Below are 26,325 nucleotides of genomic sequence, written 5' to 3'. Positions count from 1 at the left end.
TCAGCCAGACCCACAGCACCCCCAGGCCTAGCCTGGCAATATTCAGTTCAGCCAGACTCACAGCACCCCCAGGCCTAGCCTGGCAATATTCAGTTCAGCCAGACTCACAGCACCCCCAGGCCTAGCCTGGCATTATTCAGTTCAGCCAGACCCACAGCACCCCCAGGCCTAGCCTAGCAATATTCAGTTCAGCCAGACTCACAGCACCCCCAGGCCTAGCCTGGCAATATTCAGTTCAGCCAGACTCACAGCACCCCCAGGCCTAGCCTGGCAATATTCAGTTCAGCCAGACTCACAGCACCCCCAGACCTAGCCTGGCATTATTCAGTTCAGCCAGACTCACAGCATCCCCAGGCCTAGCCTGGCAATATTCAGTTCAGCCAGGGCTCTTCTGGTCACTCACAGCTCCCCAGGCCTAGCCTGGCAATATTCAGTTCAGCCAGACTCACAGCACCCCCAGGCCTAGCCTGGCAATATTCAGTTCAGCCAGGGCTCTTCTGGTCACTCACAGCTCCCCAGGCCTAGCCTGGCAATACTCAGCTGTCAGAGAATATCAACAAGACAGACACTGATGTAACGTGCCATCACAGTCCCACTGAGGGATGGAATAACAGGTAAACACACACAGCACTCATTTCACTGCATCAGTGTTGTGTAAAGAAGATCAACCCTCCACCAGACAACATCCTCTTTTAAAACAAACAGTAGAATCTATAACACACACACCTCTATGGAGTCCATCGCTTAAATTACCAATTACTCTTTCTGCACAAGAGACAAACAAGACTGAAGAAACACACAAACATTCAAGTGTGTTGACTGTAGTGTTTATACTTGGCTAACAGTCTATATTCACGGTTATGAGACAAGACTGAAGAAACACAAACATTCAAGTGTGTTGACTGTAGTGTTTATACTTGGCTAACAGTCTATTCACGGTTAGGAGGGCTTTAGTACACATTTAAAAAAAGACAAACACACATTTCAGCTTTTACAAAGCCGGTCTTTATAATCACTTAAAACTTGACAGAATTTCCATACATAATAAAACAAAATGCTTTCTGTCATCCACTTGATAAAACGTTTCAAAAAAATAGTCAATAGAAAATCAATTTTAGGCATGACTTACAAAATATATACATAATATATACATATACATACACACACAGAGATATATACATACCCTACACAAACATTGCTATTGCATATACATCTGTGTATTTATGTATTTGTATGTACATGATGTATATATTGCTTCACCCTTGAATGTATTTGATCAGACTGAACTAAAACATAAAAACAAACCAGTCTTTCTCCCTGTCCACATAAAACCTGCCGGCCACATTCTGGCCACGCTAGGAAGGACAAGAGTGCAAAGCCTTTCTTCTCTTTTTTTTATCACAACTACGAGTAATCACTTATCCTAACCTGAACTTTGACCCCCCCTAACATGAATCCTAAAATGAGAACAAGTAGCTGATTTACTTGTTCTCAGCAGTTCTCAACGTCACCGTTGTCCTTTCTGACGTGGCCCTCGAGTGGCAACACCAAAAACCTCAAGAACAATAGCGATACACACCACATAGGACACAACAATAACAGAATAATTATGATCTAGGCTAGTTAGTCATCAAATCTATGTTACAGTCGAGAGTTATGGGATGGACCAGGCTGTGACCTGTAGACGTAGCCATAGCATTAACAACAGTGTAAAGGGGTGGGTTACTAGGTCGGGGAGTAGCTAAACGTTACAAGGCTGGTTTATATATATATATAAAGTGTGATCACTACTATCCATGCTCAGGCTGATAAGTACAGATTAAACTAGTCATGCGTGATTGAATGGCTGGCTGGCGAGTAGGACAGGGTCAGGTGTAGGGTGTCTGAACTAGAGAGACAGGGCTGTGTGCGTGAGGGCAGGGAGGGTTTGTCCTGTAGGTAAATGTGAGGATAGAGTGTCCTGGGGCTACTGTTACAGTGGAGCAGTAGTGCATGCTATGCAGCTCTGAATGTCACCACATCACAGTCATCATGCTTACTATCCCCCTATTCTCCCCTCTCTTTCTATATTCTGTTGCTTTTGTGTAGCAGTAGCAACCCCTTCTCTCTCCATCTCTCTTGCTGCTGTCTGACCCTCACCCCTTGGGCTGGCCTGTTATCCCCTTCCCTCCCTCCATCTCAGTAACTCTGTCCTTTCCAATCTGTCTGACCTCTACCCCTTCTTTCAAGAAGATCCAGTACTCGCTGCTAGCTCCTCTCCCCCCCCCCCCCCCCCCTGTCCTCCAGGCTCATGTCCTTCTAGCCAACCCTCCCTTCTCCCTCCTTTCTACATGGCCTGTGTGTATGCACTACTACCCCACTGGCTGCTGTTATAGTCAGTGGTTGTGCTTCCATAGCTATTGTTGTTGTTGTATCCCTGGTTGCTATTAGCAACACTTCCTGCCCCTTGGCCGTCCGAGGCTGCTGCTTCGTCAAAGCTCTTCTCCTCCAATGGCTTGCCAATCCAGGCTCCGTAACCATGGCTACCGAGCGCATCAAAGAACTGCTGCTTGGCGACCTGGAAGGACATGGCGGCCATCTTGGCTTGGGCGTAAGACGGGAGAGCCAGCAGGTCCTGGCGCCCGCACTGTTGGCATAACGACCGGAATTGACGGAAGATGTTGGACTTGGAGACCCGCGACACATCCAGTTTGGGGCTAGAGGGAAGACAAACAGGGTTTAGGAATACACAGAAGCTACTGCGCTGGGATTGAAACATTTTCAACATGTTTTTCATATGAATTAAATGCCACTACTCGATATAGAGTATAAATAGTGATTGCTATTCTACTGAAATGGGGCCCTGTGTAGCCCAGGTTAACCACCTGGTGCTGCTATCTGGATGAGGGTGGATGAGGTCTGAGGGTCTGGTTCTAGTTGTGGTGCGGGGTGCGTACCCGTCCAGTTTGCCCTTGGTCCCATCCAGCACCTCCACAGTGATGTGGTCTGGCTGGCTCCAGTTCACGCTGGACTCCTTGGTCTTCCCTGTGTGACGCGTCGAGTCATACACACTCACCCTGCCCACCTGAAGGGACACAGAGATAGAGTGATGGAGAAGAGTAAAGGGAGAGGAAGAGTGTCTTCAATTACAGGCATTTCTCTATACCCGCAATAACAGCTGCTAAATATGTGTATGAGACCAATAACATTTGATTTAGACTAAATAAGTCCTTTCAGATGAATCAACCATTTTAAACAGAGCGGAACGAAATGTTTGTGTCTGCGTTAGTGGCTATGCTGGAAGCTTGGAGCGGCTGTTGGTGTACTGTGTGTGTGTGTGTGTGTACCTCAGGGTGGTTGAGTGTGTTTCTGTATGTGTACCTCAGGGTGGTTGAGTGTGTTTCTGTATGTGTGTGTACGGTTGAGTGTGTTTCTGTATGTGTACTGTATGTGTACCTCAGGGTGGTTGAGTGTGTTTCTGTATGTGTACTGTATGTGTACCTCGGGGTGGTTGAGTGTGTTTCTGTATGTGTACCTCAGGGTGGTTGAGTGTGTTTCTGTATGTGTGTGTGTACGGTTGAGTGTGTTTCTGTACGTGTACCTCAGGGTGGTTGAGTGTGTTTCTGTATGTGTACTGTATGTGTACCTCGGGGTGGTTGAGTGTGTTTCTGTATGTGTACCTCGGGGTGGTTGAGTGTGTTTCTGTATGTGTACTGTACGTGTACCTCGGGGTGGTTGAGTGTTTCTGTACGTGTACCTCGGGGTGGTTGAGTGTTTCAGTATGTGTACTGTACGTGTACCTCGGGGTGGTTGAGTGTGTTTCTGTACGTGTACCTCGGTGTGGTTGAGTGTTTCAGTATGTGTACTGTACGTGTACCTCGGGGTGGTTGAGTGTGTTTCTGTATGTGTACCTCGGGGTGGTTGAGTGTGTTTCTGTACGTGTACCTCGGAGTGGTTGAGTGTGTTTCTGTACGTGTACCTCGGGGTGGTTGAGTGTGTTTCTGTACGTGTACCTCGGGGTGGTTGAGTGTGTTTCTGTACGTGTACCTCGGGGTGGTTGAGTGTGTTTCTGTACGTGTACCTCGGGGTGGTTGAGTGTGTTTCTGTACGTGTACCTCGGGGTGGTTGAGTGTGTTTCTGTACGTGTACCTCGGGGTGGTTGAGTGTGTTTCTGTACGTGTACCTCGGGGTGGTTGAGTGTGTTTCTGTATGTGTACCTCGGGGTGGTTGAGTGTGTTTCTGTATGTGTACCTCGGGGTGGTTGAGTGTGTTTCTGTATGTGTACCTCGGGGTGGTTGAGTGTGTTTCTGTATGTGTACCTCGGGGTGGTTGAGTGTGTTTCTGTATGTGTACCTCGGGGTGGTTGAGTGTGTTTCTGTATGTGTACCTCGGGGTGGTTGAGTGTGTTTCTGTATGTGTACCTCGGGGTGGTTGAGTGTGTAGGGAGCAGGTAGACTCTTGGAGAAGGCTTCGCCGTCTCTGGCCAATCGGCAGCAGACAGCACGTGTCAGGTGGCCATGGCTGTACAGGTAGCCTGGAGGGACAAATATAAGAGACAAGGACAGGGAAAACAAAACAGAAGAGAGAGGAAGGGGTGCGACAGATTGACATGTAAAGAAAGAGGGAGAGAAAGAGAATGACAGAAGAGAGTGTCAGTGTATTTCCGTGTTAACAAGGCTGATCACATCATAGAGTACTCTGACAAGGAGAGGTTAGTAAAGAGATGGATGTCTGAGGGGGTCAGTCAGGGACAGTCTGGGTGGATAGTTAGCTGGTCATGATTCCTACAGTATAAGGACAGGGAGTGTCTGGGTGGCTAGTTAGCTGGTCATGACTCCTACAGTATAAGGACAATGACTGTCTGGGTGGCTAGTTAGCTGGTCATGACTCCTACAGTATAAGGACAGAGTCAGCCAGGGACAGTCTGGGTGGCTAGTTAGCTGGTCATGACTCCTACAGTATAAGGACAGGGACTGTCTGGGTGGCTAGTTAGCTGGTCATGACTCCTACAGTATAAGGACAGAGTAGGCCAGGGACTGTCTGGGTGGCTAGTTAGCTGATCATGACTCCTACAGTATAAGGACAGGGACTGTCTGGGTGGATAGTTAGCTGGTCATGACTCCTACAGTATAAGGACAGGGACTGTCTGGGTGGATAGTTAGCTGGTCATGACTCCTACAGTATAAGGACAGGGACTGTCTGGGTGGATAGTTAGCTGGTCATGACTCCTACAGTATAAGGACAGGGACTGTCTGGGGGGATAGTTAGCTGGTCATGATTCCTACAGTATAAGAACAGGGACTGTCTGGGTGGATAGTTAGCTGGTCATGATTCCTACAGTATAAGGACAGGGAGTGTCTGGGGGGACAGTTAGCTGGTCATGATTCCTACAGTATAAGAACAGGGACTGTCTGGGTGGATAGTTAGCTGGTCATGACTCCTACAGTATAAGGACAGGGACTGTCTGGGGGGATAGTTAGCTAGTCATGATTCCTACAGTATAAGGACAGGGACTGTCTAGGTGGATAGTTAGCTGGTCATGATTCCTACAGTATAAGGACAGGGACTGTCTGGGTGGATAGTTAGCTGGTCATGATTCCTACAGTATAAGGACAGGGACTGCCTGGGTGGATAGTTAGCTGGTCATGATTCCTACAGTATAAGGACAATGTAGTTTGGGATTAGGATGTGGTTTACTTATGAGTGGAGTTTGTTAAACATGACTGAAGCCAGCAGTGACCGTTGACCCCCCCCCCCTCCCTTTACTCCCACACTCAATCTATCCTCCCTCACTCTTTTTCAAATCAAACCTCCCTCAAATGTTTACTGTCCCCTCCCTCCCTCATCTCTCCCTCTATGTACTATCGTTCCCTCCTCACCCAGGGTGATTGAAGCCAGGTAGATAGGATGGAGGAAGTGGGAGAGCAGGGCTCCCTGCAGACCCAGGACGTTCCAGCGAAGGATCTTGTCGCTACAGCTCATGGTCCTCAGACGCTCGCCGTGCTGGATGCCGTCCCAGGTGGGCACGATGGTCGATGACTCTACCGGGATGGTGCCCTCACCTACACATGGCACAGACACCATTGAGGCATACTTTTGACTCCAACGACAAAGGCATGTAGTATGAGAGAGCCAGTGGTCAAAGTGATGGTTGTACACTAGAATCACACAGTCCATGCTCTAGACTGGAACATTCAAATCCGTTGGGATATTTGTCCTTTCTACCAGGTGTGTTTGTGGCAGCAGCAGCAAATGAGGTGTGAATGTGTAGTCATGCTCTGTTTGGCCTGCAGAGAGGGGAGTTATGCAACATGGTGGCTCTATGTGCTTGTCCTCAGTAACAGAGGGGGTCCTCATAGAATGGTGCTGCAGATGGCATCTGGCTGTAACTCACCATTCTCCACCTTGGTGCGCAGCTTGCCCTGCTTGGCGTTCTCAAACAGGGGCTGGTGGCCCTGGCCGTCCCCCGCGTCCTCACTGCACGACTTATCAAACAACGCCCCGTCTCCGCACGGAGCAGTACTGGGGGAGAGGTAGAGCGCGAGAGGGGGAGAGGTAGAGCGCGAGAGGGGAAGAGGTAGAGCGCGAGAGGGGAAGAGGTAGAGCGCGAGAGGGGAAGAGGTAGAGCGCGAGAGGGGAAGAGGTAGAGCGCGAGAGGGGGAGAGGTAGAGCGCGAGAGGGGGAGAGGTAGAGCGCGAGAGGGGGAGAGGTAGAGCGCGAGAGGGGGAGAGGTAGAGCGCGAGAGGGGGAGAGGTAGAGCGCGAGAGGGGGAGAGGTAGAGCGCGAGAGGGGAAGAGGTAGAGCGCGAGAGGGGAAGAGGTAGAGCGCGAGAGGGGAAGAGGTAGAGCGCGAGAGGGGAAGAGGTAGAGCGCGAGAGGGGAAGAGGTAGAGCGCGAGAGGGGAAGAGGTAGAGCGCGAGAGGGGAAGAGGTAGAGCGCGAGAGGGGAAGAGGTAGAGCGCGAGAGGGGAAGAGGTAGAGCGCGAGAGGGGAAGAGGTAGAGCGCGAGAGGGGAAGAGGTAGAGCGCGAGAGGGGAAGAGGTAGAGCGCGAGAGGGGGAGAGGTAGAGCGCGAGAGGGGGAGAGGTAGAGCGCGAGAGGGGGAGAGGTAGAGCGCGAGAGGGGGAGAGGTAGAGCGCGAGAGGGGAAGAGGTAGAGCGCGAGAGGGGAAGAGGTAGAGCGCGAGAGGGGAAGAGGTAGAGCGCGAGAGGGGAAGAGGTAGAGCGCGAGAGGGGAAGAGGTAGAGCGCGAGAGGGGAAGAGGTAGAGCGCGAGAGGGGAAGAGGTAGAGCGCGAGAGGGGAAGAGGTAGAGCGCGAGAGGGGAAGAGGTAGAGCGCGAGAGGGGAAGTGGTAGAGCGCGAGAGTGGAAGAAGTAGAGCGCGAGAGGGGGAAGAGGTAGAGCGCGAGGGGAAGAGGTAGAGCGGTAGAGCACGAGAGGTAGAGCACGAGAGGTAGAGCGGTAGAGCACGAGAGGTAGAGCGCGAGACAGGTAGAGCGCGAGAGAGGTAGAGCACGAGAGAGGTAGAGCACGAGAGAGGTAGAGCACGAGAGAGGTAGAGCACGAGAGAGGTAGAGAGGTAGAGCGAGAGAGGTAGAGCACGAGAGAGGTAGAGCGGTAGAGGTAGAGCGCGGGAGCGAGAGGTAGAGCGGGAGAGGTAGAGCGAGAGAGGTAGAGCGAGAGAGGTAGAGCGGGAGAGGTAGAGCGGGAGAGGTAGAGCGAGAGAGGTAGAGCGAGAGAGGTAGAGCGAGAGAGGTAGAGCGAGAGAGGTAGAGCGAGAGAGGTAGAGCGAGAGAGGGGTAGGTAGAGCGAGAGAGGGGTAGGTAGAGCGAGAGAGAGGTAGAACGAGAGAGAGGTAGAGCGAGAGAGGTAGAGCGAGAGAGGTAGAGCGAGAGAGGTAGAGCGAGAGAGGTAGAGCGAGAGAGGTAGAGCGAGAGAGGTAGAGCGAGAGAGGTGTAGGTAGAGCGAGAGAGGTGTAGGTAGAGCGAGAGAGGGGTAGGTAGAGCGAGAGAGGGGTAGGTAGAGCGAGAGAGGCAGAGGGGGAGAGGTAGATATACATGTGGATAGGAGCAGGTCATTAACTAGAAGGATCTTCCAGGGTTTTTTCTGGATCAAAATGAGGCTTAGGTGGTGGGCGTGGCCAATGGCGGGGTCACCAACAAAATTTTAGAGGCCCCCCTGTTGGCCAGTGACACAATTTGCAATTCTACACATTTTTTCATGGCTTATTTGAACTGAGGAACTCAAACTTTATAACATCAATGGGGCCCCATGCCATGACAAAAATACTCCCGAGTGCATCATTTTGGGAATTTTTTTTATTCTCCCTGAATGTCTCGCTTTTATTTGGGTCATTGTTAGTTCTCAAAGAGGATCTTATTATAGAATATATAGCGCCATTATCTTTTCTACATACTTTATATCTAGTTTTACTCTTCAGTTTAGACTGACAACGCTTTTCCACCCCGGAAATCATTATCTAAACATGACATTTTTTATTTTACTGTTTTGACATACGTGGCCCGAAAACACTTAAGGGGCCCGCCCAAGACTTTTCTATGCAGAAAAAACCCTGGCTTCTCAAACTCCTAGAACAACATGTGTGTGGGGGTGGGTTGGTGGCCCAGTTGAGTTCCAGGGCACAGAAGGGGAGAGAAGACAGTAGGTGGAGAAGAATGAGCCATGGGGTGAAGGGTCAAAAAGCGAGGAAGAGACATCCTCCGTAGGCCCACCTGATATAGAGGTGGAAGGTGGTGTCAGGTTTGATCCGGAGCTTGTTCTCCTCAGCTGGCTCAAATATGCTGTCCTCTGATCCTTCACAGTGCTTCAGCAACTCAGCATATAGAAACCTGGAGGGGGGGGGGGGGGGGGGGGGGAAAGGTAGAATCCATATTGGAGTGATTCAGATCAGTGAAAGTGTTCAGGATCCAACACACAAATAAAGGGAGACTGGTGGAGAAACAGAGGATCTGGTAAGTGGCGTTAATACACACTACACTAACCAGATGGACTCCACAGTCACATTAACACACATCATAGTCTGTAATGACTTCCCAGCTGACATATGACACCCTGTAGAGGGAGAAAGAGGTTTCAGAAAGGCAGGGAGAGTAGCTATAAAGGAATCAAAACGAAGAGCAAAGGAGGAAGGGGAAAAGACTGGTTATATAAAAGGAGCAGCAGTAACTTCCTACCTGATAAACCCTCTCCTGGAGATGATTTCTGCGTGGCAGTCATTAACGGTGTCCCCTTTAAGACTCAGCTCCTCCCCTTTAACACAGCGATTTCCTGAGGAGAAAAACAAACAAAAATAAATGTATATTATCTCAAAAGGTGGAGACAAAAATCATTCCAAAAGGCTTGTCATTATTTTCTCTCGCGTACACACACACGGCAGGTACCTGTTCCCAGACTGACCACGGTCCCCAGCCCTTCCCCCCTCTTCATGACGATGGTAGCGAGGATCTTCCTTCCCAGAAGACTGTGCTGTATGCGTGTGGTGAGGGCGTTGAAGCGCTGGTGACTCAACATGGCGATCTGGTCATGGATTGTCCCACCACTCAGTGGCAGCTAGAGACAGAAACAATAACAGGTTATGAACGGCCCACCAGTCACAGAAGTAGGTTATAGCAGAATCATAGTATTAACAGTGTATTCATAGTATAGCAGGCATTCTTCAACTTTTTCAGCTCCAGACCCAATGAGAAAATCACTGTCCTCCCGTGACCCAAAACCCAAATGAAGAGAAAATAGTGTGTGATTCTAAGTGCAGTCTCCTCACTCCCAACCCACCTCTAACACACCCAAAGCCCAGTGTGGGTCCTGACCCAGAGTTTTAAAAAGTAGTATAGTAAGAGAGGTAAATTGACCTCTGCAGGGGTTAGTTCCCCGGTGCGGGCAGCCTTCTCTGCCTCTCCAATCAGAACCCTCAGAGCTGCATCAGCTGCTTCCTGTTTCCCTTGCTTCTTATTGGAAGCACAGACAGGAGGGAACCAGCGACCCCCTAGTTTAGCCTGGTAGGTAAACCTGAGAGAGGGGGGAGAGTTAAGCATCCATGTTTGCACAGCCTCGTTTTACAATATTGAACAGTTGACTTTCATCGTGTTTTATATGTCACAATGGACCGCCAGACTACCGCAGCTGTGGACTCTGAATTACACTTAGAGTGTGTATGTTCGTGTGTGTACTGACTTGGGCTCGTGCGGTGGTCCTGACTGCCCGACCAGTCGTATCTCTGCAGCGAAGCCCCTGGCCCGGGCGTACTCCAGCAGACCTGACACAGCGTTGTTGTTTAGGTGGCTGATGAGGTCACCAACCCCCGCCTCGTGGGCAGAACGCAGCTCCTCCTCTGTCAGCGGGGGCAGGGAGGGGCAAGCGGGCATGAAGCCCCCTTCATCACCAGACAGACACAGGGGAAACTGGGGCTGGAGAGGACGGGGTAAATGGAGAGCGAGGGATGAGAAGAGAGATACGGCAGTGAAAAGACAGAGGAGAGGAGGTGGGAAGAGAGGGAAGAGTGATCTTAGTGTTCGGAGGATCTTTTCTTAGAATTACGGCCTGGAGGCACAATGAGAGAAGTCCACATGCCGGGGTCTTATGACATTCTGTCAGTCCATAGCTAAACAGCTAGCTAGCTAGCTTGGCAAGCCTAAATCCTAAATAGATGGGGTAGTGTTTATTTCAGGGAACCATCCATTTAGTTGAAACATCTTTCAGTCCCATGTTTGGGTCCTTTACTCACCTTGTTGAGCTGCAGTCTCCCGTCGGCCATTAACTCCTTGACTGCCTCCTCTGCAGCCAGCTGCCGGGCAGCCTTCTTACTGGGGGCTGAGCTCTCAGCACACAGGCTTTCCCCGATCTTCACCCTGAACATGAACCTGAGGAGGGAGCAGAGACTAACTTATACATCCCAAACATACATTGGTGAGAGAGGTAAGAGGACATTCCTCTCTAACCACATGGCGGCATCAGAGTAGAGCTGTGAATCTCCTTCATAGAGACTACAGCACTCAGGAAGAGGAGGGGAAGAGAGGGACAAAGATGGTCACACTTCCCAGTATCAGATTACTGCGGGACAGTACAGTAGGTGCCTAGGGGAAGGTTATATGCAGAGAGACACAGAGGTGCTGTTGTATCATCCAGTCAGCAGACTGCTGCAGTATGAAAGTCATACAGGACACAAGTAACTGCTCCCGAGGGAGAGAGAGAAAGAGAGGTGAGGGCAGGCCCACCTTTCCTAATGATTCATTTATGTATAGAAGAGAGAACCAGGGAGAGAAAAATGAGAAGCAGGGTTGGGCTCAATTCTAATTGAAGTCACTCAATTCAGGAAGTGATTTGAATTTAAATTCAAAAATGGAAAACTTCAAATAAATAGCTTCTCCTTTTCAGTTTATTGAGAAATCATTGAAAATGGATGCTATTTTTTCAATTATTGAATTGGAATGTCAGTTTATTTCCTAAATTGACTGACTTCATTTGGAATTGACCCCATCCCTGATGAGGATGTAGACAGATGGATACCGTGGGTCGTGAGGTGGGCCCTCCTGTCCAGTGTTGATGAACTCAATGGGGTTTCCAGTGCGCTGACTGTACTCCATCAGCATGGACACGGGGTTCTTACCCCCCGGCAGGGAACGGGACAGGGCCTGGGGCGGACCCTCCACCACCTCCTGACAAAGAGGGAGAGCGAGCCAGCGAGGGAGGGAGAGAGCAGAGAGTTAGAAAAGGATTGAAAAAAAGAGACAAATCTTTGGCCTTTACAACACAATCAACCACAACAGAGCACATTGATTATTACTAACCTCCGCACACACACGAACACACTTCAGACTTACAGGGACGTCAGAGGTGGGGTCCATGGCCTGGTCCACCCCTGCAGTGAGCCCCTCCTCAGCCCCTCCCCCCTCTATCTCACGCAGCAGAATCCTCAGGGTTGCTGCCGCAGCATCTTTCTTAGCCACCTTTTTATTAGATGCCTCAGCAACAGGAAACAACCTGCCGTCCAGCATGACCTGCATACGGAATCTGAGAGGGAGAAAAATACAAGGGAGTGAGAGGTAGGGAGTGAGAGGTAGGGAGTGAGAGGTAGGGAGTGAGAGGTAGGGAGAGAGAGGTAGGGAGTGAGAGGTAGGTAGGGAGTGAGAGGTAGGTAGGGAGTGAGAGGTAGGTAGGGAGTGAGAGGCAGGTAGGGAGTGAGAGGCAGGGAGTGAGAGGCAGGGAGTGAGAGGCAGGGAGTGAGAGGTAGGGAGTGAGAGGTAGGGAGAGAGAGGTAGGGAGTGAGAGGTAGGGAGTGAGAGGTAGGGAGAGAGAGGTACGGAGTGAGAGGCAGGGAGTGAGAGGTAGGGAGTGAGAGGTAGGGAGAGAGAGGTAGGGAGTGAGAGGCAGGGAGTGAGAGGTAGGGAGAGAGAGGTAGGGAGTGAGAGGCAGGGAGTGAGAGGTAGGGAGTGAGAGGTAGGGAGTGAGAGGTAGGGAGTGAGAGGTAGGGAGAGAGAGGTAGGGAGTGAGAGGTAGGGAGTGAGAGGTAGGGAGTGAGAGGTAGGTAGGGAGTGAGAGGTAGGTAGGGAGTGAGAGGCAGGGAGTGAGAGGCAGGGAGTGAGAGGCAGGGAGTGAGAGGCAGGGAGTGAGAGGCAGGGAGTGAGAGGCAGGGAGTGAGAGGTAGGGAGAGAGGTAGGGAGTGAGAGGTAGGGAGTGAGAGGTAGGGAGTGAGAGGTAGGGAGTGAGAGGTAGGGAGTGAGAGGTAGGGAGTGAGAGGTAGGGAGTGAGAGGTAGGGAGTGAGAGGTAGGGAGTGAGAGGTAGGGAGAGAGAGGTAGGGAGAAAGAGGTAGGGAGAAAGAGGTAGGGAGAAAGAGGTAGGGAGAAAGAGGTAGGGAGTGAGAGGTAGGGAGAGAGAGGTAGGGAGTGAGAGGTAGGGAGTGAGAGGTAGGGAGTGAGAGGTAGGGAGAGAGAGGTAGGGAGTGAGAGGTAGGGAGTGAGAGGTAGGGAGTGAGAGGTAGGTAGGGAGTGAGAGGTAGGTAGGGAGTGAGAGGTAGGTAGGGAGTGAGAGGTAGGTAGGGAGTGAGAGGCAGGGAGTGAGAGGCAGGGAGTGAGAGGCAGGGAGTGAGAGGCAGGGAGTGAGAGGTAGGGAGAGAGAGGTAGGGAGTGAGAGGTAGGGAGTGAGAGGTAGGGAGAGAGAGGTACGGAGTGAGAGGCAGGGAGTGAGAGGTAGGGAGTGAGAGGTAGGGAGTGAGAGGTAGGGAGAGAGAGGTAGGGAGTGAGAGGCAGGGAGTGAGAGGTAGGGAGTGAGAGGTAGGGAGAGAGAGGTAGGGAGAGAGAGGTAGGGAGTGAGAGGTAGGGAGTGAGAGGTAGGGAGAGAGAGGTAGGGAGAGAGAGGTAGGGAGTGAGAGGTAGGGAGTGAGAGGTAGGGAGTGAGAGGTAGGGAGAGAGAGGTAGGGAGTGAGAGGTAGGGAGAGAGAGGTAGGGAGTGAGAGGTAGGGAGAGAGAGGTAGGGAGTGAGAGGTAGGGAGAGAGAGGTAGGGAGAGAGAGGTAGGGAGTGAGAGGCAGGGAGTGAGAGGTAGGGAGTGAGAGGTAGGGAGAGAGGTAGGGAGTGAGAGGTAGGGAGTGAGAGGTAGGGAGTGAGAGGCAGGGAGTGAGAGGTAGGGAGTGAGAGGCAGGGAGTGAGAGGTAGGGAGTGAGAGGTAGGGAGTGAGAGGTAGGGAGAGAGAGGTAGGGAGTGAGAGGTAGGGAGTGAGAGGTAGGGAGTGAGAGGTAGGGAGTGAGAGGCAGGGAGTGAGAGGTAGGGAGTGAGAGGTAGGGAGTGAGAGGTAGGGAGTGAGAGGTAGGGAGTGAGAGGTAGGGAGTGAGAGGTAGGGAGTGAGAGGTAGGGAGTGAGAGGTAGGGAGTGAGAGGTAGGGAGAAAGAGGTAGGGAGAAAGAGGTAGGGAGAAAGAGGTAGGGAGAAAGAGGTAGGGAGAAAGAGGTAGGGAGTGAGAGGTAGGGAGAGAGAGGTAGGGAGAAAGAGGTAGGGAGAAAGAGGTAGGGAGTGAGAGGTAGGGAGTGAGAGGCAGGGAGTGAGAGGTAGGGAGTGAGAGGTAGGGAGAAAGAGGTAGGGAGTGAGAGGTAGGGAGAAAGAGGTAGGGAGTGAGAGGTAGGGAGTGAGAGGTAGGGAGAAAGAGGTAGGGAGAAAGAGGTAGGGAGAAAGAGGTAGGGAGTGAGAGGTAGGGAGTGAGAGGTAGGGAGTGAGAGGTAGGGAGTGAGAGGTAGGGAGTGAGAGGTAGGGAGTGAGAGGTAGGGAGTGAGAGGTAGGGAGTGAGAGGTAGGGAGTGAGAGGTAGGGAGTGAGAGGTAGGGAGTGAGAGGTAGGGAGTGAGAGGTAGGGAGTGAGAGCAGGGACAACACTTTTTTTGATATTTCTTCATCACACTTTCTCTTGCAATTTTTTTTTTAATGAATTTGCTAAATCAATCAGCTGGTTTCCTCTTAGACATACCAGCAACGGCCAACCATGATTGGTTGGGAACATTATGACATCACTGACCTGGGGTCATGTGAGGGCCCTGATTGGTCGAGGAGCAGGAACTCGCAATTGTGTCCCTGGTACTGGGCAAACTCCATCAGGCCGCTGACGGGGTTCTTGGCCCTCACCTCCTGGAGTTTGGCACGGAGGTTCTGAGGTGGGGGCGCTGCCAGGGAGACTGCTACTGTCCCCCCTCCATCCCGGCTGATGGCGTTGAGGAATTCGGGGATATCGTCGGTCGCCCACTGCCCTCCGTTTGACTCGTCCTCCTGATAGAGGGATGAAGAGGAGGAAGTAGGTGAGGAAAGAAAGAAGTGAAGGTTGGGGGGGGGGGGGTCAGTAGGATTGGTGTCAGGCGGTTTTGAAGGGCTCCAGACCTGGCATTCCCAGCTCGGAATCTACAGAGCTATGTTCACCCCTCAATGTTCCAACCAACATTATGTTACTAGGGTAACTGCCGAACTCCTCCTCCCCTTCGTAGGAGACGGGCTCCAAGTGAGGGAGGGGGTCTCCCAAATTCAGGAAGACGTCAATGAATTCCCCCAACTGAACTCCCACCACCCCTCGCTCGCTGTGTGAGTGTCCACCTACCGCCTCAGCGTTGGCCTCTAGACACTCCAATCTGGGTGGCACCGCCTGGAATCCGGACCCCATTCCTTCGACCTTTGCAGGGGCGCTGCGCTCGGCCTTCAGACTCCTCTCCATCCTCTCCCTGCGATGGACAGATAGCTCCCAGATGTGAGGGGTCACCTCTGCGTTGCGGCTCACATCACCCTGCTTCTCCATGGCGTACAGGGTGGGGTTGACCTGCTTGGCGCCCCTCAGGCCCAGGTTCTTGGAGATCACCAGGGCCGTGGCCTCCCCTGCCTCCAGCAGATACTGCAGGATCAACTCCTTCTGATTACTGCCGCAGTCCGCCATGTCGCTCTCGTCAAGGTCTAGGTCAAGCTCTTCGTTACTGCTGCTGTTGATACTGGGTTGTTGGGTTTGGGACTGGGAATGTTGCCGATGTGACTCAGATGGTTCTGAGGAAGAGGAGTGTGAATCCGATTCTACGTAGTAATCTTCTTCTTTGTCGCCCTCAGGACCCTGCGCTTCAATTTGCTGGATCTCAGCCTCGATGACAACGTCCTCCTCCTTCACAGACAGGAAGTGAGAGCAATCTTCTTCTGAAGGCCTTTCCTGTGACTCCACTGGATGTTCCCTCGGTTGGGAACGTGGGCTTTCCGGATCAGAATCTCTACTTTCCGGTTCTTCCTGTGGTTCTACGTAGACAGTCCACTCTGGAGGACTTTCACCGTGTTTTGAAGCTTTCTTATCACGCTCGAGACCGTAAAGGGCCTGGTTGATAAACTTTTTGGGCAACCGCAGCGTTTTCGCCAAACACTTTGCTTGTAGCTTCTCACCGGGGCTCAAATCTGCCAAGGCTTGCAAAACTTGCTCTCGGATGTCGGGTGGCTGAAATGTAGGGACACTCTTGATGTTTGAATTATTACTACTACCAACAGAAGCTTTGTCAAAGCTGTCGCCTCGGTCAACTCTTCCTCTGTAGGACCTCTCTCTGTCTAAGGATAAACTCTGAAAGCCTTCTGAGAAAGACGGCCCGTCAGCACAGTCTGCATGAAGGCTCCACTGTCTGTTGAAGCCTTGCTTTTGTGTTGAAGTCTGCTTCTGGTTCCAGAATCTAGGGCCGGTTGGTCCTCTAGGGGGCGGGTACCCGAAGTCCCTACCGTTCCCTCTGCCTCGCTCGCTGCTGTATCCCCCTCTCCCCCTAGAGCTGTTTTGGGAGTATCTGCTGTACCCTGCCTGGGCCTGGTTCGATTCGTTGTAGAGTCCGTTCGGTCCCCCTCGAACCAAGCTCTGCGCCCCTCCTCTGGGGCTCACCCTAAACTGGGGAGCCTCAGTGTTCTGTCCCCTCAGGAAGTGGACCTGCTGCTGCCTGAAGGAGTTAGGACCACTGGGACAAGAGCTCTGCTGACTCAGGCCTGGGCTGTGACCGGGTGGGGGAGGGACAGAGGGGTAGAGAGTCTGAGAGTGGGCACTGGGTGGTACTAGAGGGGGAACTGGGCCCAGGTATGAATGGACGTTTGGGTGTGGGGCCTGTTGCGGGGGGGCTCTGGGGTTAAATCCCAGGGGTCCAGCTTTGTAGTATTGTTGCTTAGCCTGCAGTTGGGGGAGAGGGGGTCGGTGGTAATGCTCTATGGGGGGCCCTCCTCGTCCTCTGCTCATAGCGCAGGGGGCAGGTTGAGGGGGGACCAGGGCCGCCTGTTACGCAGCAGATAGGAGGATGTGTCTCTGTGTTGGATACTGATGCAACAACACAGTCTGGCAGAACAGCCGGGTGGGCGATGATCGCAAAGTGGCAGTCAGCACCTGAGAGAGAGAACGAGATGGGTGTGAGCGAAAGCAAAAGTGACTGAGTGGGTGGGTGAGGAAAAGAGCCATGAAATTAAAAATAAAGAGCCAACTATAAAGCAATATGAAGAAGAAACTAGGGACATAAGACTGGTGGAAAATCCTGATGGAAATGGAAAAAGGGCAGGAGAAACACAGTGTAGATCAAAGGCTTATAACATATATATATTTTACACACAGTCTCACTGTACTCCATCCTGTCTCCAATACAGCCCCAGTGTCACATGCTGTTGGACCCAATTGGCCGCAACGAGATCCATGTATAAAAGGTCAGAAATGTATAATTCATGGTTGTGACTTCACTGTTTTAGTTCTGGTTTAATGGATGATTTGCAGCTTCACATAGGAAGTGAGTGAGGCAGAAGGAAAGAAAATATTCCATGTGGTCAGTGAAGGACGGGAGTTGCTCCACTAACTTTTGACAGACTAAACACTAAGCAAATAAGTAATAGATGTTGAACCTGATAAAAGGTTGGCCATAGAACACACATTGGACAGGAAAAGGAATAACGCTCGTTCACCATTAAAAATAAGTCATTTTTATTATAGACAGGTTTAAAAGATTGACTTTTCAGCCTTCAATGGCCTTCTTGAGAATAATCACAACGGGAACGGTCGTATGGGGCATGGGGGAGAAAACTCTTCAGCTGGTGGTGCTAATGAGAGTCCCATGATGGCTACACAGGTTGCACCTCTACTCACGTTGGTTGAGCACGGACTATTTTCAAATACCTTTTCATATTATGGGCACCTTCTAGCACAGCAAACCTGACATTGAATTCAATTTGCTGATTATTTTCTCAGCTAAAATATTTAATAAGCACTAGTTATTTCATGCCAATTACATATAAATCTTTAGGGCATAGAACATGATGGGCGGTATTTTTAATGAAAATGCTGTACCACAAAGCTTCTTCCCTGCACTCAATGATATCTGTCACTGACCACAGGAAGACACTCAACCTTGCTCCTCAGGTTTCAGCCCTGCTAGGCATGCTGCTCCCGAAACGATTGCCACCATATTAATAATAATATAACGACGAGTGGAATCGAGTTATTTCACGGCAATGTTAACGGACAGCAGCAGCAGCTTTGGGTCGGGCGCCCCCGGGTCAAAGCGGGATCTGGCTGACCTTAATGCAAGCCGGCAACTGAAGGCCAAAATAACAACCCAGCATGGCTCAACTTCAGTTGCCTCTGCTGCTTCCATGGGCAATATGAATATACAGAGCTGCGCATTAAATATCAGGACGTCTTTGGCCCATGGACCAGACAGACATCGTTTGGGCTCGATTATTGATGAGTCATTTCTATTTGAATTACAGAATTGGGGTATACACCCTGGTCAAAGTGTTATAAATCAAGTTCATAATTAGTGGGTTGCATAAACGACTCAATGACAGTAGAAAGACATGAACTAATTCAATGAACGTACCTGAAAGTTCGCGGGATAAAACACAGATTTACTACCTCACCACCTGGCCTGAAGGCGGCATAAAGGAGAGTAGGTTTCAGTCACTTTTGAAAGGCAGAGATCTTGAGGTCTGCGGGCGCGCTGCCGGGGTCAGAAGCTGACTACACTTCAAACAGTTTAGAGATAAACAGTTACGTTCTATCAAAATACAAAAGTAATTCAACTAGTTTGCTATATTTCTCAAAATTCTATGTATTTTACCATTCCCCCAAAAACGTTTATTTATTTTTTTACATACCGCACGAGCGCTTCTCAATTTCAAAGGGACATCTAGTACCCTTACCATTCAAGATACTTATACCAGACGTTACAATGTGAAATGGTGGATAGGCCTATTAAAAACGCATAGAAAGTCTGCAGTTACAGTTTCTTAACACGAGAAACAGCACGGAAGGGCAGAATAGTTTCGTTTTCCTTTCTCTAGACACGCTCTGTAGCCAGTCTGGGTGAGTCACGTGATGCAATAGTTCCTATCATAGGTTTCACTAGCTAGAGTAAGGATGTAGCCAAAACTGGTGCAAGCTCAAGGCCTAGGCTGTTTGAATACTTGGATGTACATCAAATGTATTTCTCTCACAACATGTGGATATTATAATAATATAATTATGTCAAATAATTTAAAAATAATCGGTCCTTGTCATGTGAATGAAAATGTGCCGTAGTGTTATGTCAAACAGGATGTATTTTTTGTTAGAGTATACAGTATGTTGATTGATTTCTATTTATTTTCCAGTGAGCCAATATTTATTATAAAATGCATCCACTCTAGACACAGACAATTACAATTACATTTTTAGAAAATATCAATCTGGACAAGAAAGCCTTCAGAAATTATGCCTATATATGCAAAGGCTAACTCCAAAATATTCAACCACCCTCCCTAAAAAAAAGTAACAAAATATGATCATTCAAGATCGCCTCTTAGCTGTCATGTCTCACAGCTGCTGTTGCGTCAAACTATTGTTGTGACAAAAACACAACCAGAACAGTTTAATTGAGCACGCAGCAGCTGCCGAATATAGCTAGTGGCCACTGTACCCAGATCTTGGTGCTTTCAAGACAACTGGGAACTCAGGGGTAAAAAAAAACGAGGTCAAAGCATGACGTCGGTAATCTTGAGGTCGGAGCTCTGGAAAGATGCCCGTGTTTCCGACTTGGATGACCGTTCAAAGCTATTTTTTCCTAGTCGGAGCTCGTTTTTCCCCGAGTTCCCAGTTGTTCTGAACGCAGCATCAAACCCAATTCCATCACGCAGGGATACGCATGCATGCATTGGTCAATCAAACACAGCCACGCGAGAGCATCTCTGTTAATCATCTCTGGCGCGGTTGAATTTTTTAAATAAAACTGAACTAATAGTCACTGCTGCCATCAGCTTGAATGTGGAATTAAGGACGCCACTGAATAACCTTCCCATGTTTATGTTTGCTATGGATGGTTCTGATGCACACCATTTCAATCCCCCCAGTCAAAGTGAACCCCGCACAACTAGTTAGCTAGGTGGACAGGAGGAGGATCAACTATCAGTGTGCAATTTCATCCCGCCTCCGACCCCCAACGCTGTCTGTCGCTGTATGAACATAGGATCCAAGTGGTCATTTTACAGTCGTTTTTCAGTAAATCCCCCCTAATCCTTTTTACTGTCGCACTCACACAGGCGTTTATCCCCCGACTGAAGTCCTCCATGAATATAACCTGAAATTAGCTAAGTTATCTTGGTTTTAACTGACGCTACACATTGAATACCCTGGTAAATATTTAATTTCTCTCAGCAACCTGCCAGCAGAGATCGACTCAACTGCCATCATTGAATGGATGGTTGTCGTTTGGACTGCGCACGCATGTTCCGAACAAGATATTGCGCAGATGGAGGCTCCAAGCGGGTTCACAAGCTTGGTAACGTAGAACCGCAGTTGTGCATCGCAAATAACATGCACAACTGTCGATTTGTTCCAGACACACTTTCCCAATCAACTCCCAAGTGTAAACAACCATGCAACGCGACGTCAAATGCAGTGAAAATAATGATAATTATGCATAGCCCGGATTGACTAGCTAGCTACATAGCTTGCTAGCTAACGTTAGCATTGATTGAGCATCACTGCGGTACAAGCGTGCAAACCATAGTCGCATTTGAAAGCTATTCAGTTAGCGCGAAACCAAATATAGATCTCAATTGAACTAACACGAAAGGTAAAAACAGAGTTCAAAATGTAATTAATTTACCTAGGTTTGCGATTGAAGCTTTGTATCAGTCCGAGTTCCTGCTTGCTAGCGACAGTGTCGACAAAGAAACAAGGGGGTTAGGGGTGCGCATGATGACATCACTAGTTTGCGACAGTTTACCTGGCGCAGTTGGAGTGACGCTGCCCGTTTTACTGCAGAGTGCGGTCCCCCCCAAAAAGAACATCAGACGAGGTGGAATACCTATGCTGCGGCAGGTCGATTGGACTCATTTAGGCAGGTGAATAGGACATGTATAATAGCAGTACCTCCAAGCCACTGCTATTACATTCCCTAGTTTAGGATTGGATTAATCAGATCTCAAATAAAAAAATATATATTAAATGTAATATGTATGCTACAAAACCTTCCACAAATCCATTTGCCACAAACCCGGCCTAGTGGGCATGAAGCCTGCAAAGAGCTAGTACTTTTTATAAGGATTTACTTTCTACAAGAAACCTTGAGAGGAACCAGACTCAACACCCAAAGCATGGCTGGCTGGATAGAGGTGAGAGAAGGCGGTAGGGGAAAAAGGCCCCATATATTGCAGGGGGAATCCAACAAAATACAAACATGAGGCCTGTATCTGACTAATGAGCACGTTAGTGAACTATTTACAGCATGATACACAGAGGCAGTGGGAGCAGATCAGCACATCACGTTACAGCAGCACAGCCTACTGCAGTGCCTGGACGCTCACCAACCCACAGAGCTATAGGCTGCTATACTATCCACCAATCAATGGATCAGACTGGATCCATGTTTCAACTGTTTCCTGCAAATTGCACTTATTGCATCCTCCAGTAGGTGTCAGCACCACTCTATTTAATATCAGAATCACCTTTATTCGCCAAGTACATTTACTCATAACTGGAATTTGCCTTAGTGAGAAGGTGCTGCCAGCAATAGACAATATACAAACAGAATACAGACAAAAGTCCACATAGACGTCATACAAAAAAACACAAATCGTAAGTCGCTGTGGATAAAAGCATCTGCTAAATGACTAAATGTAAACGTAAAAAACATTAAACATAAACTCGGGTCCTCTGTCCTGCTCTGTCCTGCTCTGTCCTGCTCAGTCACAGCGGATCAAACTGAAATACAACACTGTAATGTCCAGTAGGCTACAGTCAGTGCATCATATTATCATAAGTCTTTCAGTCAAGTATAGAAACAAATGGCCATTTTCAAACAAACCCAAACATGCCTACTGGGGGTTATATGCATGTGTTTTGTGATACTGGTTGAGTTATATATTAACAAACTGAGTCTCTAGCAGGTTTGTTGGGGTGTATAATGATATTCTAAAGTAGAAGCTATGGTACAGTATACTGCTAACGTTCAAAGTGTCACTACCTTACTGTAATTAGAAGTTATTTTTGATTGATTAGTTTTTACCCCTTTTTCGTGGTATCCAATTGGTAGTTACAATCTTGTCCCAAAGGCTGCAACTCCCGTACGGACTCGGGAGAGATGAAGGTCGAGACTCATGCGTCCTCTGAAACACAACCCAGCAGCCGCTCTGCTTCTTGACACAATGCCCGCTTAACCCGGAAGCCAGCCGCAAAAATGTGTCAGAGGAAACACCATACACCTGGCGACCGTGTCAGCGTGTATTGCGCCCCGAACCGCCACAGGAGTGCTAGATGGGACAAGAACATCCCTGCAGAACAAACCCTCCCCTAACCCGGACGACGCTGGGCCACCCCATGGGTCTCCCGGTCAAGGCCGGCTGCGACAGAGCCTGGACTCGAACCAGGATCTCTAGTGGCACAGCTAGCACTGCGATGCAATGCCTTAGACCACAGTATTTAGAAGTTATACTGTGTGGCTGTGCCAACCTTCATCAGAGCAGTGTTCAATACTGCTGCCTTTGTTTTTTGGCCCTCTCTTTTCCCACCATCCTTCACTAACTATTTTCTATATGTTGCTTTTTAATCCCCCTCTCCCCGCTCATGCTAGCCTCCACACTTCATTGCTCCCCTTCTCAATGGAAACTGAAGACGAGGAGAAATAGGGGAAGGAGAGAGAGGGATAGAGACAGAGAAAGTGAAGACGAGGAGAAATAGGGGAAGGAGAGAGAGGGATAGAGACAGAAAGTGAAGACGAGGAGAAATAGGGGAAGGAGAGAGAGAGAGAAAGTGAGACAATGAGAAATAGGGGAAGGAGAGAGAGAGGGATAGAGACAGAGAAAGTGAGACAAGGAGAAATAGGGGAAGGAGAGAGAGAGAGAGATAGAGAGAGAGAAAGTGCAGACGAGGAGAAATAGGGGAAGGAGAGAGAGGGATAGAGACAGAGAAAGTGAGATTAGGGGAAGGAGAGAGAGGGATAGAGACAGAGAAAGTGAAGACTAGGAGAAATAGGGGAAGGAGAGAGAGAGGGATAGAGACAGAGAAAGTGAAGACGAGGAGTTATAGGGGAAGGAGAGAGAGAGGGATAGAGACAGAGAAAGTGAAGACGAGGAGAAATAGGGGAGGGGGGAGGAGAGAGAGGGATAGAGACAGAGAAAGTGTAGACGAGGAGAAATAGGGGAAGGAGAGAGAGAGGGATAGAGACAGAGAAAGTGAGATGAGGAGAAATAGGGGAGGGGGAAGGAGAGAGAGGGATAGAGACAGAGAAAGTGTAGACGAGGAGAAATAGGGGAAGGAGAGAGAGAGGGATAGAGACAGAGAAAGTGAAGACGAGGAGAAATAGGGGAAGGAGAGAGAGAGGGATAAAGACAGAGACAGTGAAGACAAGGAGGAATAGGGGAGGGGGAAGGAGAGAAAGGGATAGAGACAGAGAAAGTGTAGACGAGGAGAAATAGGGGAAGGAGAGAGAGGGATAGAGACAGAGAAAGTGAAGACAAGGAGAAATAGGGGAGGGGGAAGGAGAGAAAGGGATAGAGACAGAGAAAGTGTAGATGAGGAGAAATAGGGGAGGGGGAAGGAGAGAAAGGGATAGAGACAGAGAAAGTGTAGACGAGGAGAAATAGGTGAGGGGGAAGGAGAGAAAGGGATAGAGACAGAAAGTGATGACAAGGAGAAATAGGGGAGGGGGAAGGAGAGAGAGGGATAGAGACAGAGAAAGTGAGATGAGTCAAAAGACAGGGAGAAAGGTGGGTGTAAAGAGAGTGAGATGGGTAGTGTATTGGGAATGGGCAATTCCATAGCAACGGGCTCCGATTTAGTCACTTAAAATGTATGCCAAACAAATAAAACTATATGCATAAGGACCACTGTTAACAATTTATACTGAACATTTTACAAAAATACATTTACTGGAAGAACTGTGCAGATGCAATGTTTTTAGAATTTAGGTAAATCTATTTTTTTTATGTGACCACGTTTTCCAAAAACTCTTCATTATTTGCTCCGAATTAAGATTCAAAGACATCTGCAGATAAAATGGGGTGTCAGCTATGACATGGGACATTGAGTTTGAAAACATCTATTTAGGTTATTAAACAACAGTAAGTGATGTGGATGTACACATAGTAACAGAATTGCAGTAACAGAATTTCGTCTTGGGTCCATGAGCTGAACTACACAGAAATAAATAAACCAAATCAAATTGTATTTGTCACACACCGAATACAACAGGTATATAGACCTTGCCTTAAAATGCTTGCTTATGAGCCCTTCCCAACAATGCAGAGTGAAGAATAAACATGTATTAAAACCCAAAGGGGAGTAAAATACACAAGAATGAAGTTATATACAGGGAGTTCCAGATCAATGTGCAGGGGTACGAGGTATTAGATGTAGATACATCAGATCAATGTGCAGGGGTACGAGGTATTAGATGTAGATACATCAGATCAATGTGCAGGGGTACGAGGTATTAGATGTAGATACATCAGATCAATGTGCAGGGGTACGAGGTATTAGATGTAGATACATCAGATCAATGTGCAGGGGTACGAGGTATTAGATGTAGATACATCAGATCAATGTGCAGGGGTACGAGGTATTAGATGTAGATACATCAGATCAATGTGCAGGGGTGCGAGGTATTAGATGTAGATACATCAGATCAATGTGCAGGGTACGAGGTATTAGATGTAGATACATCAGATCAATGTGCAGGGGTACGAGGTATTAGATGTAGATACATCAGATCAATGTGCAGGGGTACGAGGTATTAGATGTAGATACATCAGATCAATGTGCAGGGGTACGAGGTATTAGATGTAGATACATCAGATCAATGTGCAGGGGTGAGGTATTAGATGTAGATACATCAGATCAATGTGCAGGGGTACGAGGTATTAGATGTAGATACATCAGATCAATGTGCAGGGTACGAGGTATTAGATGTAGATACATCAGATCAATGTGCAGGGGTACGAGGTATTAGATGTAGATACATCAGATCAATGTGCAGGGGTACGAGGTATTAGATGTAGATACATCAGATCAATGTGCAGGGGTACGAGGTATTAGATGTAGATACATCAGATCAATGTGCAGGGGTACAAGGTATTAGATGTAGATACATCAGATCAATGTGCAGGGGTACGAGGTATTAGATGTAGATACATCAGATCAATGTGCAGGGTACGAGGTATTAGATGTAGATACATCAGATCAATGTGCAGGGTACGAGGTATTAGATGTAGATACATCAGATCAATGTGCAGGGGTACGAGGTATTAGATGTAGATACATCAGATCAATGTGCAGGGGTACGAGGTATTAGATGTAGATACATCAGATCAATGTGCAGGGTACGAGGTATTAGATGTAGATACATCAGATCAATGTGCAGGGTACGAGGTATTAGATGTAGATACATCAGATCAATGTGCAGGGTACGAGGTATTAGATGTAGATACATTTACTGTATGTAAATAAAGGCAGGGTAAAGTGACATCACAATATACAGTAAAATAACAAGAGTAATAATTATGGATGTGAATGTCATTCTCTTCATGGTGATGTATCCTAAATAGGTACACAAAGATAGAAATATGTAATATCTTCCTTTGCCTATTTGGTTATTATTTTACGCACTAGATATTATTTTAATAAGCTCCGCCCCCTGGTTGGGGTACTAGTAAAGTAGAGTATAGTAGAGTATAGTTCAGTACAGTACAGCAGAGTTCAGTACAGTATAGTGCAGTAGAGTAAAGTAGAGTATAGTACAGTACTGTAATGCTCCGGGTGTCGTGGGTGTGGAGTCAAATGCAGGAGACAGAGAGTTCAATGCTGCGCGTCTTTTAATCGCACCAATGCACCACAGGGTGCTCACAAAAACGTTACGTTCCCAAAACACAGGGAATCAAAATGTACAATGGGAAACAATCCCGACCGGACACTAACACGTGCCTATACCACAGAGCCGAAGGTTTACATAGAAATAATCCCGCACAACAACCAGGCGGGCCGGCTGTCTAATAAAGACAAACTAATTAAACATTCACAGGTGCTACCACTCAACATACAAGGAGGGGAAGGAAAAACAATCAGTGGCAGCTAATAGGCCGGTGACGACGACCGCCGAGCGCCACCTGCCCGGGAAAGGGAAACACCCTCGGTCGGACTCGTGACAGTACCCCCCCCCTGACGCGTGGCTCCCGCAGCGCGCCGACACCGGCCTCGAGGTCGCCCCGGAGGACGAGGCGCAGGGCGATCCGGATGGAGGCGATGGAAATCCCTCAACATGGAGGGATCCAAGATGTCCCCCACCGGTACCCAGCACCTCTCCTCCGGACCGTACCCCTCCCAGTCCACGAGGTACTGCAGGCCCCTCACCCGGC

The 26,325-nt window shown here is 48.9% G+C and overlaps 2 protein-coding genes across 6 annotated transcripts in view; one reads left to right on the top strand and one right to left on the bottom strand.

Annotated features, from left to right (window-relative positions):
• Positions 1–982: 982 nt before the first annotated feature.
• Positions 983–20,717, bottom strand: LOC110534250 (double-stranded RNA-specific adenosine deaminase-like). 5 transcript variants are annotated; one of them, XM_036939685.1, is made up of 16 exons: positions 20,583–20,717; positions 15,059–16,840; positions 14,489–14,736; positions 11,779–12,001; positions 11,498–11,646; positions 10,716–10,851; positions 10,166–10,398; positions 9,844–10,000; positions 9,376–9,544; positions 9,169–9,262; positions 8,707–8,823; positions 6,374–6,501; positions 5,859–6,041; positions 4,401–4,513; positions 2,865–3,064; positions 983–2,696 (listed from the first exon to the last, which is right to left on the bottom strand). In XM_036939685.1, exons 2-16 carry the CDS (start codon positions 16,694–16,696, stop codon positions 2,327–2,329), a joined length of 4,158 nt encoding a protein of 1,385 aa, XP_036795580.1. In that variant the 5' UTR covers positions 16,697–16,840; positions 20,583–20,717; the 3' UTR covers positions 983–2,326. The 5 variants fall into 5 exon arrangements, with proteins under 5 accessions (XP_036795580.1, XP_036795583.1, XP_036795582.1 ...); XM_036939688.1 differs by having other exon boundaries at positions 2,937–3,064; XM_036939687.1 differs by having other exon boundaries at positions 11,812–12,001.
• Positions 20,718–20,812: 95 nt separating this feature from the next.
• Positions 20,813–26,325, top strand: part of LOC110519673 (neuronal acetylcholine receptor subunit alpha-7-like) — a 68,351-nt gene continuing 62,838 nt past the window's right edge. The window contains exon 1 of the mRNA XM_036939693.1: positions 20,813–21,090. The gene's annotated coding sequence lies outside the window, so the exon portion shown is untranslated. The remainder of the gene's footprint in view (positions 21,091–26,325) is intronic.

The sequence above is a fragment of the Oncorhynchus mykiss genome, chromosome 2 (genome assembly GCF_013265735.2).
Source record: "Oncorhynchus mykiss isolate Arlee chromosome 2, USDA_OmykA_1.1, whole genome shotgun sequence".
Classification (NCBI taxonomy): Eukaryota; Metazoa; Chordata; class Actinopteri; order Salmoniformes; family Salmonidae; genus Oncorhynchus; species Oncorhynchus mykiss.
Note: the sequence above shows the minus strand (reverse complement) of the source record. Positions and strands in the feature narration are given on the sequence as shown.

What these genes read in the sequence shown, in the direction of transcription:
- LOC110534250 (XM_036939685.1), bottom strand. Translation starts at nt 16,696, where the DNA reads ATGAGCAGAGGACGAGGAGGGCCCCCCATAGAGCATTACCACCGACCC. An exon ending in GTGTTCGTGTGTGTGCGGAG is followed by an intron (nt 11,647 to 11,778) that starts GTTAGTAATAAT and finishes CCTCTTTGTCAG; the next exon opens with GAGGTGGTGGAGGGTCCGCC. An exon ending in CCTGGCTTCAATCACCCTGG is followed by an intron (nt 4,514 to 5,858) that starts GTGAGGAGGGAA and finishes TTGTCCCTCCAG; the next exon opens with GCTACCTGTACAGCCATGGC.